The 14,257-nt window shown below is 45.5% G+C and overlaps 1 protein-coding gene across 10 annotated transcripts in view; it reads left to right on the top strand.

The window, feature by feature from the left end:
- The window catches only part of TJP1 (tight junction protein 1), a 539,980-nt gene that overhangs the window by 395,887 nt on the left and 129,836 nt on the right, over positions 1-14,257 (top strand). For 9 of the 10 annotated variants that reach the window (XM_040342798.1, XM_040342801.1, XM_040342802.1 and 6 more), the window contains one exon: positions 8,029-8,085. In XM_040342798.1, coding sequence (XP_040198732.1) covers positions 8,029-8,085 — 57 coding nt within the window. Of the gene's footprint in view, positions 1-6,855; positions 7,017-8,028; positions 8,086-14,257 lie in introns of those variants that run through there. The other variant, XM_040342804.1, reaches the window with a different exon arrangement.

The raw sequence follows: 14,257 nt of genomic DNA on the forward strand, positions 1-14,257 counted from the left end.
TTTTTTTTGGATGCAAGACAAATTCATGGCCAATGCCCTTGGGACAAAAGCCCTGTGCTTTGTCCGCGGAAGATCCGATAGTTTGTACCAGGCTTAAGAAGGAGGGTCAAACTATGAAGACTCACCTAGATTTTTCGATTAATCTGTATCCCTCAAGCAGGCTCTTGCACTGCATAATTGTTGGTACATTTTAAGATTGCAATGATCTAGTAATATGTATGGCCATATCTGTCCACTAAATTCAATGGGAACAGAGGGAACTCTGATTCCTTTTCACTTAATTCCAGGCTAACTACCTCTGTGTTCAGGACTAAGGATGAGCTCCGGCGTGTTCGCACAGCCCACGTGCAGAGCCAGGAAGTCGGCACTATGCTGTGCTAATTACAGGCAGTGAGGCATTTCCCGATCTCTGCAGCTGTGCATCTGGAAAATGTTTTACTGACTGTGATTAGCGCAGCGCAGTGCCGACTTCCTGACGGGCTCTGCACGTGGGCTTTGCTAACATGCCTGAGCCCATTCTTATTCAGGACCACTTTTCTGTACAGCTGCTGCCAGGGGCGGACTGACAACTCATGGGGCCCCCGGGCAATAGATTATGGGGCCCCCGGGCAATAGATTATTGGACCACACAGTATATACACACACAGTATACGCACACTGAGAAGGTACTGGAGAGGTGGGGCAGCTATAATCTTGGGAATTTTAGACCAAAAGGATGTCGGTAAGGGACATTTCAGGGACAGATGTAAAAAAAAAAAAAGACTTCTACATACTATCCCTGGTTTTACTGAGGGTGGCATGGGGCCCTCGGGCAGTGCCTGAGTGCCCGAATGGTCAGTCCGCCCCTGGCTGCTGCATCCCCATAGAGTAGTAACATAGACTGCCTGCATGCAGCTCCAGCTGCCTAAACAAATGCTGTATGGGCCACATCGTCTAAAACCTACTCACGATCAGATTTTGGGACGACGATTTGTCCATTTCTTGTTGCAGGCTAGTCTCATGTCGAAAGTGAAGAGGTTACTCGCCATACAAAAATTCTTGTACGACCGAATACAATTTCAGAAGTGACGTAATGTGTTAACTAGTTTTGCATATGTTCTTTCGTTTCTGAGCATGCCTAGTCTTGCTCTTATGATTCATTTTTTTTTCGTATGAAAACCATACTTATTAAATGAAAATCGGACGTTGAGTTCACGTACGCCAAAAATGTTATAGTCTGCACTTCCAGCTTTTGTCGGAGGAAAAAATAGAATCGGCTGTAGAAAGCACCATACTAACGATCCGAAAATTGGCAGATCGTTCGGATAATAATTTTCTTCCGATTTACGTATTGTGTGTATGGGCCTTTACTCCAATGACCCACAGAAAGGCTAACATAAAGGAAAAGATACTGCTGTGTCCTTTCCTCATGACGTATCAAACTTTACCTCAAAGATTTTAGATACATTGAGATACAGTATTTACTGTTTGCAACATTGTACATGTTTACCACAGGTTGGCTTCTTTTAGAAGGCGACTGTTATTAGTCATCGTGCTATATAATACATAACCACACATATTTATTAAAGTCATACTAAAGTTTTTTTCTTTTTTTTCACATAAAATAAGTTATACTTGCCTCCTCTTTTGGTGGTCCCACCTCTTTGAAGTAGGCCCTGTGTATAAACAGCCAGTGAGGTCCAGTTTTGCAGGAAAGAGAGGGCGGGATGGGTATGAATGGCCAGTAATGCAGGAAGTAGAGGTGGATGGGTATGGATGGCCAACAAGGTCTGGAAATGCAGGGAAGAGAGGGGGATGGGTATGGATGGCCAACAAGGTCTGGAAATGCAGGAAAGAGAGGGGGATGGTTATGAATGGCCAGCGAGGTCCAGTAATTCAGGAAGGAGAGGGGGATAGGTATGAATGGCCAGTGAAGTCCAACAATGCAGGAATGAGAAGGGGGATGGGTCTGTATGGCCAGCGAGGTCCACTAATGCAGAAAGGAGAGGGAAATGGGTATGGATGGTCAGTGAGATCCAGCAATGCAGGAATGAGAAGGGGATGGGTATGGATGACCAGTTAGGTCCAGTAATGCAAGAAGGAGGTGGGTATGGCAAACCAGTGAGGACCAGCAATGCAGAAGGGAGAGGGGAATGGGTATGGATGGGCAGTAGGGTGTGGATGGCCAGTGGGCAGTAAGGTCTGGCAATGCAGGAAGGAGAAGTGGGATGGGTATGCATGACCACTGAGGTCCAGAATTGCAGGAAGGAGATGGGGATGGGTATGGCCAGCCAGCGAGGTCCAGCAGTGCAAGAAGAAGGGGGGATGGGTATGGATGGCCAATGAGGTCCAGCAATGCAGGAAGGAGAATGGGGATGGGTGTGGATGGCCAGCAATGTCCAGTAATACAGTAAGGTGAAGGGGATGGGTATGGACAGCCAGCGAGGTCCAGTAATGCAGGAAGGAGAGGGGGATGGGTATGGACAGCCAGCGAGGTCCAGTAATGCAGGAAGGAGAGGGGGATGGGTATGGACAGCCAGCGAGGTCCAGTAATGCAGGAAGGAGAGGGGGATGGGTATGGACGGCCAACCTGGTCCAGCAACGCAGGAAAGCAAGGGGAAAATTTAGGATAGACCCAGGGGATGATTACTTCATATCTGCACCAAAATTTTGGCGCACTCCACGAATATCTGGTGCACCACCATGTGACAAATGAACAAATCCACGTGTACTAGTTTGGTTATTTTGTAGTATGACATGCCAATTAAGCAGACCTATAGAAACTGGTAAATTTTTCGGCATGTGCCAGTCTTTGTTATGCCCTTCCACAGTGTACCAGTATGAAGGGAATTTTCCACCTGTAGTGATTGAAGAATTCCAGGACATGAATCATTAGAAGTACTTAGAATACAGACCGCTGTGTTTTGGCAGAATGCATTTAAATCCCAATGGAACATTTTTGGATGTTTCTCCTTTGAGAGGCGCCGTGCTCTAGAAGCAAATGATAAGCTGTATGGTCCTCTCAGGGCACCAATGGATCTGAGGGTGACGCAATCACAGAGCACCAGATAATAAATAGTCTTTTTCTTCCATTGTTAGATTCAGCAAACTGATGTTAGTTGCAGAAATCTCTCCTCCTTTGCTTGGCCCATTCAAGACAGCAGAGGTGATGAATTGCGTTTTGATCGACACGGCTACATTTTTCATTGTATGGATGATTGAGGGTTTCCGTCTTTTGGGATACATTTTGTAAGCTGTGATTTGTGTAAATTGGCCATACCAGCCCATGATTTACAGCATACACTATGGGAGATAGAAGATTTGTGTGCAACTCTAAGAACAAATCTATGTTTTTTTTTATAGAAAAATTACTGCGATTCCCCTGAGCTGCATGACTTGGGCCCAGCTATGGACGGGGATCAGTCATCTCTCCGTCATACATTAAAAATCGCATTCTGATTTCTCACAAAAATAATAGAAAGAGCAACATGTGTGATATGATAGCATATGAAGTTACTTTTACTGTTTTTCTCTAAACGGGTTTGCTGGTTGATTTAACAATGTTCTGTTTTGTAAGTGGAATTTGCTGGTCTTGCTGGATTTGAACTGCATTGCTGCATTGTACACCAGCCAATTAAATTATGACAGCAGATAGAGGAAAAGACCTGGTCTCAGCTAAAGAGGAGGCGGTAGATCCATGCTCGCCACGTTATCAGATGTAATGGAGGATGTGGGGGCCGTGGTACCCTCCGATCGATCAATCGGGTCACTACAATCCCATATAACTGGAGCCCTCCAATGTAGCACGTGTTCTTAGGTCTGGCTATGTACCTTATGCCCCGTACACACGGTCGCTTTATGTGATGTAAAAAAACGACGTTTTTAAAAACGTCATTTTAAATGACCGTGTGGGGGAAAACGTAGTTTTATGTCTTGTGAAAAACGACAAAAAAAAATTGAAGCATGCTTAAATTTTTTGTGTCGTTTTTCCCAAACGTCGTTTTTTGTGTCATAAAAAATGACCGTGTGTAGGCTAAAACAACGTTTAAAACGACGTTTTTAAACCCGCGCATGCTCAGAAGCAAGTTAGGACGAGTTTGAATGGAACAGAGTGCCGTCGTACGTGCTGAACGTAACCGCGCTTTGCCAGAGCTTTTGGAAAAAACGATGGTGTGTATGCTACATCGTTTTTGAAAATGAAGTTTGAAAAACTTTATTTTCTATCACAAAAAACGACTGTCTGTAGGCGGCATTACACCCGCTGATTGAAGCGGTATTAACCACTTGCTTACTGGGCACATATACCCCCTTCCTGCCCAGGCGAAATTTCCGCTTTCGGCACTGTCACGCTTTGAATGAAAATTGCGCGGTCGTGCGACGTGGCCCCAGAACAAAATTGACGTCCGTTTCTTTCCCCACAAATAGAGCTTTCTTTTGGTGGTATTTCATCATCTCTGCGGTTTTTATTTTTGGCGCTATAAACAAAAAAATACAGACAATTTTGAAAAAAACGCAAGGGCCCAGATTCACGTAGAGCGGCGTATCTTTGTGCAGGCGTAGCGCATCTCATATGCGCTACGTCGACGTAACCTAGAGAGGCAAGACCAGTATTCACAAAGCACTTGCTCCGTAAGTTGCGGCGGCGTAGCGTAAATTGGCCGGCGTAAGCCCACCTAATTCAAAGTAGGAAGGAGGTGGGTGTGATCTATTAAAATGAAGCGTGACCCCATGCTAATGAAGGGCTGAACGAACGGCGCATGCGCGCGCATGCTCAGAATCACGTTGCATATACTCCCTAAGATACGCCGGGTCAATGCCTACGACGTGAACGTAACCTACGCCCAGCCCCATTCACGTACGACTTACGTAAACGACGTAAAATACGACGGTTGTTCCGACGTCCATACCCTAACATGACTTGCACCTGCTATTTGGTGGTTTAACTTTACGCCGGACGTACGCCTTACGTAAATGGCGTAGATTACTGCGACGGGCGTAAGTACGTTCGTGAATCGGCGTATCTAGGTCATTTACATATTTGACGCGTAAATCAATGGAAGCGCCCCTTGCGGCCAGTGTAAATATGCGCCCAAGATAGGACGGCGTTGGAGACTTACGTCGGTCGTATGAAGCCAAAATTCAGGTGTATCTTGTTTGCTGAATAAGGCACATAGATACGACGGCGCATCCGTAGACTTACGCGGCGTATCATTAGATACGGCGGCGTAAGTCTTTCTGAATCCAAGCCTATATTTTTTTACTTTTTGCTATAATAAATATCCCAATTTAAAAAAAAATGTTTTTTTTTACTTTAGGCCGATACGTATTCTTCTACATATTTTTAGGTAAAAAAAATCGCAATAAGCTTATAGTGATTGGTTTGCGCAAAAGTTATAGCGCGAACAAAATAGGGAATAGAATTAGGACATTTTTATTATTATTTTTTTTTTACTAGTTATGGCGGCGATCTGTGATTTTTTTTTTTAGGACTGCGACATTATGGTGGATACATCGGACACTTTTGACACCATTTTGGGACCATTGTCATTGATACAGCAATCAGTGCTATAAAAATGCACTGACTACTGTATAAATTACACTGGCAGTGAAGGGGTTAATCAGTAGGGGGCGCTGAAGGGGTTAGGCTCTCTCCAAAGGAGGTTACCTTGCAGGGCACACTCCCGGGGTCTGTAGTCGGCGTCCATAGCGACTACAGGACTCGACCCCGCCCCCAGGGATGTGTTCTAACTGTGGGGGGGGGGGGCATAGCTACGTGTGACACGACACTGATCACTGCTCCTGATTACAGGGAGCTGTGATCAGTGTCCTGTCACTAGGAAGAATGGAGAAATGCTTGTTTACATCAGCATTTCCCCATTCTTCCTCTACGTGAGACGATCGCGGGTATCCCTGCGGACATAGAGTCCGCGGGATCCGTGGTCAGACTCACGGAGCTTGCGGTGGGCGTGCTTGCTCCCACAATGCCGCATTTTAAAGGGGATGTACCTGTAAGCCCATTTGCCCAGCCGTGCCATTGTGCCGACGTATATCGTCGTGCGTTGGTCGGCAAGGGGTTAATCACTTGCAGACCAGCTGTCGTCGTTATACATCGGGCCCGAAAAAGGGAAAAAAACACCCGCAACAGCAGCATTTTGCTGGTGGTACGGTGGCGCTGCCCATTGATTTCAATGGGCAGGAGCGGTGAGTTCACCGCTCCTAATGCGCTCCAAAGAAGCTGCTGGCAGGACTTTTTCTGACGCTTTCACACTGGAGTGAATGTAACAGCTGTTTTAGGGTGTTTTACAGGCGCTATTTTTAACTCTATAGCGCCTGAAAAATGCCCCCAGTGTGAAAGGGGTCTTACAACACCTTTTAAGTGGTTAAAACAGCAGAGAGAGTTCTGAGAGATGTGGCTGCGCACACAGTGATCATCGTATGAACTGTCCCGGGAAATGGTGGACAGGACCTGAGTTGTCATTTCCTGCACATGTAGGCACGTGTGTGGGCACTGTGCCCTCTCTAGACATGGCGCTATGGGAGCACTGGGAAGGCGGGTTCTGGAGAACCGGGTTTGCGTCTGACGTCTCTCATCATTGCGATGGGACGCTGTGACGTTTCCGGCGACGGGCGGGCCGGAGGGAGAGGTCCGCCTCTTTCTAAAGTGCCCGCACAGTATTAACCATTGATATGCCGGCCAGCGGGCGCCGGGAAGTTTGTGACTGCTGTTCACAGAGCCCCGGTGAGCGGACGGAGCTGTGACCCGGCTCTGCCCTCTCCTTGTCCACACGACTCGTTCTTCCTGGTGTTTGTTGTTATTGTTAGAGGGCGGGGTTTGTAAGAATCGTTGTTCCGCCCCCAGCTCCTCCCCGGCTACGCCCAGTCCAGAGTGAGCGATCCATCAGCCCAGCATAGAACATACGTCGCCGTGTCCGTACCGCTCTCCGGTAATAGGAGCCGGGCGGCGCTGTGTCACCTCCCGGGGGGAGCCGGTGTCCGCTACCGGGGGCTGTGTGCCTCCCTGACCGGAGATGACGAAGGTGAGGCGCCGACTCCGGTCTGTTAGGCCGGCCACCATCACTTACTTGTAGCCGGGCCACCTGTAGAGTCACACAGAGGGAGGAGGGGAACTACATGTCCCAGCCGGGGGGGAGGGGGAGGGGTCACTGATGTATTACACTGTTACCAAGAGCAACCGATCACCATTATTATCAATGTTGTTGTTATTATTATTATTATTATGGGGAACTGGACACTGATTACATGGCTGTGTCCTCTACTGTCTATATACTCCTCTCCCTCTAGTGTCTATATACTCCTCTCCCTCTAGTGTCTATATACTCCTCTACTGTCTATATACTCCTCTCCTCTACTGTCTATATACTCCTCTCCCTCTAGTGTCTATATACTCCTCTCCCTCTAGTGTCTATATATTCCTCTACTGTCTATATACTCCTCTCCTCTACTGTCTATATACTCCTCTTTCTCTACTGTCTATATACTCCTCTCCCTCTACTGTCTATATACTCCTCTCCCTCTACTGTCTATATACTCCTCTCCCTCTACTGTCTATATACTCTTCTCCCTCTACTGTCTATATACTCTTCTCTCCCTCTACTGTCTATATACTCTTCTCCCTCTACTGTCTATATACTCCTCTCCTGTCTATATACTCTTCTCCCTCTACTGTCTATATACTCCTCTACTGTCTATATACTCCTCTCCCTCTACTGTCTATATACTCTTCTCCCTCTACTGTCTATATACTCTTCTCCCTCTACTGTCTATATACTCCTCTCCCTCTACTGTCTATATACTCCTCTCCCTCTACTGTCTATATACTCCTCTCCCTCTACTGTCTATATACTCCTCTCCCTCTAGTGTCCTATATACTCCTCTCCTGTGCTGTGTACCCCTCGCCCCCCGATTGCTGTGTACTCCTCCTGTGTACCCCACATCCCCCGATTGCTGTGTATACTCCTCTCCTGTGTATACTCCTCGCCCCCCGATTGCTGTGTATAACGGTTGTGTGTCCTCTTTGTATCTCCTCAGAATACGGTGATGGAAGAGACGGCGATATGGGAGCAGCAGACAGTCACTCTCCACAGGGTAAGTCGCCCCCTGTGTGTATCTCAGGATACGGGCCGCCGCTGGGAACAATAGACAAAAGCCAGATGTCAGGAAGCCGCGGAGAAGGAAATCAGTTTTTGTCATTTTCCTTTTGTCACAATTAGTTGTAAACTTTGAACTGATTGTCACTTTGTTGTGTGCCGTCCTGGGAAGTCGGGTTGTGTCGGCACTGCTTGGCTCTGCTCAGGATTGGATTCTTGGATAGATTTGTTGTGTTTGGCAGAGTGGGGGACTAGATGGGCCAAGATCTGGAATGGGTGAATCCCCCCGTGTGCATGCAGGCAGCCAATGTAAGTGTAGGGGGACACAGGTATGCCTGTGTTTGGGGGTTGCTCACCACCCTCTGGTCAAATGACACTTTCATTGGCTGCCTGCACAGAGCCCCTTTATGGACTATGGCTGCCAGGTTCTGCAAGCAGGCAATCCATGTAATTGTATGGGGACACAACCACTCACCCCAGTTTGACAGATGTGTGGGTGGCGATTAGGGCCACTGTCCTACTGGGATAAGTGACTGAGCACTTCCATAGATAACACTAGGGATATTTACATTTGAATGCAGCAGTTTTGATGAATATGTATTGATAAGTACACCCAAGTGTTCTGTATACCATATGTGTAAATCACAACACTGGCAGCTAGAAGAGGGTGAAGAATTCTCTACCCACATACACAAAGGTATAAATTCTTCCTGCTGCATCCTCTGCCATCTACCAGTGATCTAATGTACCTGTATACACCCGCGTGTTATGTGTTCTGTTTTATTATTTTGTGTTTTATGGTTCTGAACACATCTCTGCATTCAAGGGGTTGTAAAGGTACAATATTTTTTCCTAAATAGCTTCCTTTACTTACCTCATCCTTCCATTTTGAGAAATCCTCACTTCCTGTTCTTCTGTCTGTAACTACACACCGTAATGCAAGGCTTTCTCCCTGGTGTGGAGTGTCGTGCTCGCCCCCTCCCTTGGATTACAGGAGAGTCAGGATGCCCAGTAACCCACAGCTCCTTTCTCCATCTGCAACGTAGAGAGTGTCCTGACTCTCCTGTAGTCCAAGGGAGGGGGCGAGCATGACACTCCACACCAGGGAGAAAGCCTTGCATTACTGTGTGGAGTTACAGACAGAAGAACAGGAAGTGAGGATTTCTCAGAAGAAATAAGGACATTTAAAAGCAAAATGGAAGGGTGAGGTAAGTGAAGGAGGACTGCACTAAGGTAAAGGAAGATAATTAGGGGAAAAAAATTGCACCTTTACAACCCCTTTAAAGATCTATATGCAGCTGTGTGCCTCATCCCATAGACAACCATGCACTCGTGTTGTAGTTTATTTTGTCCATGTGCAACAAGTCTAAATTGTCTCAGATTTCTCTGCACTGTTTTTTTTTTTTTAGAACTTGTCTGCAGCTTTTTTTTTTTTTTTTTTTTTTTTTAGGTCTTTACTGCATGTATGTTGTTTGTTTAAACTAGCTACCTGCATTGGTCTACATTGTAGTGTTTTTAAAACATGCAATTTTTTTGGCTTTACACCTGTAGAATTTCATATGCACATTTGGACAAGAAAGTGTAAAAATCGCTTGTCTGACCGTTTAATGGCAACTTCTTGGATTTGGCTGATTTTGAATGTCTGTCTTCTTTATTCGAGTACGTGTGTGTGTGTGTGTGTATATATGTGTGTGTGTGTGTGTGTGTATGTATATATGTATATATATATATATATATATATATATATATATATATATATATATATATATATATAATCTCTCTATCGACCTAATTTTTTTTTGGAGAACAAACATTCTACTTTCAGATTAAAGGATAAGTTTACTTTAAAAATAAATACAGTAAAACCTTGGTTTGAGAGCTTTTTGCAAGACAAGCACATATTTTTTTTAATAAATTTTGCCTTGATATCCAAGCGATTTTATTTTTTTTTTTTTTTTTTATATAAGTAGCGTCATTTCACAACTGAGTATTAAAAAAAGAAGAGGGGACCCCTAAGTGTATTAATATGGTTACATTTAATGAAGGTACAACATTTAGCAACTTATTGCTACACTTAGAGGTGCCTCTTTTCTCTTTTATACCCTGTAAAAAAAATGCTTTTGATATACAAGTGCTTTGAATTACAAGCATGTTTCTAGAACGAATTATGCTCGCAAACCAAAGTTTTATTGTACAGTTTTTGCAACAAAAAAATATGCATTTATTTATGTCCGGGACCTGTAAAGCATTGCACCTACACAATGGCAGAACGTGGGTGTAATGCCATGCTCCTGCAGGCTGCCTGTGTAGCTGTCTGCCTGTACCTCCGATACGGACAGGCAGTTTCACTGTGACAGAAGAATCAATGAGCTACAGTGATCAACAGTGCTGTGGTTGTTCATTGAGAACTTCAAGCTGACAGCGGCAAAGGATGTCGGGACTTGTAGTTTCCCCATTCACAGAACACTGTGAATGGATGATGTGACCGCATGGATCCCCACATGGCTGCGTTTTTTTCTAGATTGTAAAAGGGAGCGAGGGGAGAAGCTTGCTGTGAATATTGGGTCGGGGGAGTGTAAGATGTTACAAAAGGTGAACTTATCCTTTAAGTTTGAAAAGTGCTTGCCCATAAGACTAGCTGTGATATTTCTCAGTCAGATGTGGATTCAGTGTTTAGCAATACATTTTTTTTTCCCCCCGTAGATTTAACATTTTTGATTCCTGTCCTTCAGTTGTATTTGCTCACTCACATAATTTAACAGACGTTCCGGAAATGATTACGGTATTAGCTAACAAAATTCTACAGGTGTAGGGCCAGCTTTGGAAGACGTGAAAGCGGAGTTCTACCCAAAAGTGGAGGCTCCGCTTATCTACCCCGCCCCCTCCAGTGCCACATTAGGCACCTTTCAGGGGGCAGCGGGTACCCCTACTTCTGAGAGATCTGGCCCTGGTCAGATCACTTGGAAGTTTGGCCGCCCTCCTTCCCCCGCCGCTGGGCCATTCAGAGAGTGCAGCGCGCTTCAAGAATGCTCAGTAGAGAACTGGCTGTGAACCTGAAAGGCATCACCCGGGAGCTGATTGGCTGGGGTGCCGACATCGGATTTTGGCACAGGTACGTTTTCTAATATTAAAAGTCAGCAGCTACATTTTTTTTCTGGGCGGTGGAACTCTGCTTGAAGTTGTAGACTGGAACTTGGCAAAACACTAAGGCCCTGTTCACAATTGGTGATTTAAAATCACAGGCAGAATCGCCACAATTCTGTCCGCGTATCCAAATCGCACGGCAGACATTGCACAACGCAGGTCTGGGTGTCATTCATTCTAAATGTGGTGCAATTTTTGCCACGATTATCATGCAACAGAATCGCACTGTAATCATAGCAAAATGCGATTTTAAAAGTTGCGCCAAACTTGTCACGCAAAAAGGCAGGAGCTTCTTTTGGGCAAAAAACGTGCATAGGGCAGCCCATTGAAGTGAATGCCCAATGCATGACACGCAGAATCCTGTGAAAATCACCCGCACAAAAGTGCGAGTGGGAACTGGAGTTCCCGCTTTGTGAAGCATGAATGAGGCCTGAATGGTACCTTAAATAAGTTGTACTCGCACACTTTTGTTCACACACAAGGTTCACTGGAACTGGGAGGACTGGCAGGAGCTTCATATCATCCTGTCCAGGTATAAATACTGGCAGTGATACCTGATGTAGGTTGCCCATCTGCCTGGCACTGGTCTTGTACCATACATTCGGGTGTGTGGAGAAGTCGGCACACTGTTGGCTGCTGTGGTTCCTTTTGATGACCTCTACGTCACTATTGTGTTCTGCAGTGACAGCAGGAGAAGCCACAGTAGCCAGCGGGGACCCGCTATTCAGGAGCCGGAGGAGTCGAATGGGGCAGTGGTCATCAACCCTGTCCTCCAGAGCTCACTAAGAGGCCAGGTTGGCAAAATAACTGAAATACATCACAGGTGATGATATTTGCTGCTCAGTGATTGCAGTATTCTAGTCTGCATACATAAAACCTGACCTGTTGGTGGGCCCTGAGCACAGGGTTGATGACCATTGCTATAGGGTCCGTTTTGGGAGCTGTGCTCCGTGTGAAGTTTCAGCAGGCGGGTTGCCGGACACAGAGGTGTAAAGCTGTTTTCTTCAGCAGGTACCGTTAATGGTGTTTTTGTAACTCCCTGTCAGGATTATAAGGAAGCGCTTTTCTGTCAGCGGCTTTTCGTTTTTCTTGGTGATGTCTCTAAAATTGTTCAGGAGAATATGGGCTTGTTTGTTGGCCTGCTTTTCAGTAAGCATTTGACTGGAGTTGATATGTTGCCACTTTTAACCCATAAAAATGCCAACCCACTGTGCCGCTTATGCATGCAGTGCGCATGTTTGCAGTGTGGCCCTATTCATGTTTGGGGACAGTCCCATCTGCCAATTGCGAAATGCTCTTTAATCTTTACCAAAGCATGTGTAGTGCGTAGCCCTGAGCCGTTCTATGGTTTCTATGTTTAGGTGGATGGTAAAACTGAAGATCAACTGCCTGCTTTTACCACTTCCTGGCTGCTCATGTGAGCAAACCCTGTGACTGACCGTTTTGAATATTAGAGACACCATCATCTTGCAAATGCCCAACTCCCCCTGTGAGACATTGCATACCTAATGAGGGTCAGTGTGGACATGACACATTTTTTGGCTGGGGATTTGCTTCAGAAGGCAATATGAAGCTGGGAACATGTTACATAGTAGAGATCAATGCCATTACCATCATCAATGTTCCCACTACAGACTGCTGAGGTCCGAGGGTTGCAAATCATATACCAAAGGAGTGCAGGTTGGGCACCAGTGTTAATTTTGTCAGCAAATTTTAGTTTAGTTTTAGTCTTAGGACTAAAATGACATTTTAATTTTAGTTGCATTTTAGTCTTCTGCAATTGTTTTAGTCATATTTAGACGACTAAAACTCATGTTATTCATCTAACGGTTGTAGTTAAATTGTAATGTATTTAAAGCGGAGCTCCACTGAAAAAACAATATTAAAAACCAGCAGCTACAAATACTGCAGCTGCTGACTTTTAATATTAGGACACTTACCTGTCCTTGAGTCCAGCGTCGTCCGCAGTAGAGGACGAGCGATTTCTCGTCACTCTGCTGCCCCCCCCTCCTCCATCCTCGATGAGGGAACCAGGAAGTGAAGCGCTCCGGTTCCCTACGGCGCATGCGCGAGTCACTCTACGCCTGCCGATTGGCTCCCGCTGTGTACTGGGAGCCGAGTGTTCCCATGGGGGGGGGGGGGGGAGGTGACGCCATGCCCGCAGTCTGCCCGAGACTGTGTGGCCGGAAGTGGGTGCAAATACTTTTTTTTTTTAGACAGGTATCTACACCCCCCTGAAAGGTGTTAAATGTGACACCGGAGGGGGGGAGGGTTCCGATCAGCGGGAGTTCCACTTTAGGGTGGAGATCCGCTTTAAGCATTTCTCTACAATTTCCAAGCTCTTTATCTACTCCTGGAGTGAAAAATCTACTGTTATTATTTATGGTATTAAGGTGAACATGCACTACGGACCAGTGTTAATTTTGACATCAAATTTTTATTTCGCTTTAGTCTTCGTCTTTTGACTAAACTGCAGTTTTAGTCGCATTTTAGTCATCTCAATTGTTTTAGTCGTATTTTAGTCTACTAAAATAGCATAAAGTTAGCCGACTAAAAGGTTTTGGTCGACTAAATTATTACCGTTGGGCACTACTGATTTTGAATATTGAAGGAGCTCTTGTACAATGCCTCATGCACACTGCAGCAAAAAAAGCTGCTTTTACAGGCGTTTGAGCTTTTTTTTTTTTTTCTCCTCTTCCTGTAACCTCCCTTTTGTGTGTCCATGCACATTAGGGTGTATCAGGAGTATAGTGGCAGGGGAGTTAAGAGGCAGAAATGACTTCTAATTGCCAGAATTCTGGCCAACAGAATGTATTGACGCCGGGTGTGGGAACACGCAATATTGCCCATGCAAAATGCAGCTTTTTACTGTGTTTTTGCTGCTGATAAACTCCTGTATTTGAAAGAATAAGATCCAAGTACCTGATTGGCAGAGGGGCGGTTCAGTGTTAGGAAAGTGAATATTCATTCGCTTTTTTAACTTAACTGGGTAAACAAGCATGGCGCTCGCTGTTTACCTTTTTTTG

This window comes from Rana temporaria, chromosome 3 (assembly GCF_905171775.1).
Source record: "Rana temporaria chromosome 3, aRanTem1.1, whole genome shotgun sequence".
In the NCBI taxonomy this organism is placed as follows: Eukaryota; Metazoa; Chordata; class Amphibia; order Anura; family Ranidae; genus Rana; species Rana temporaria.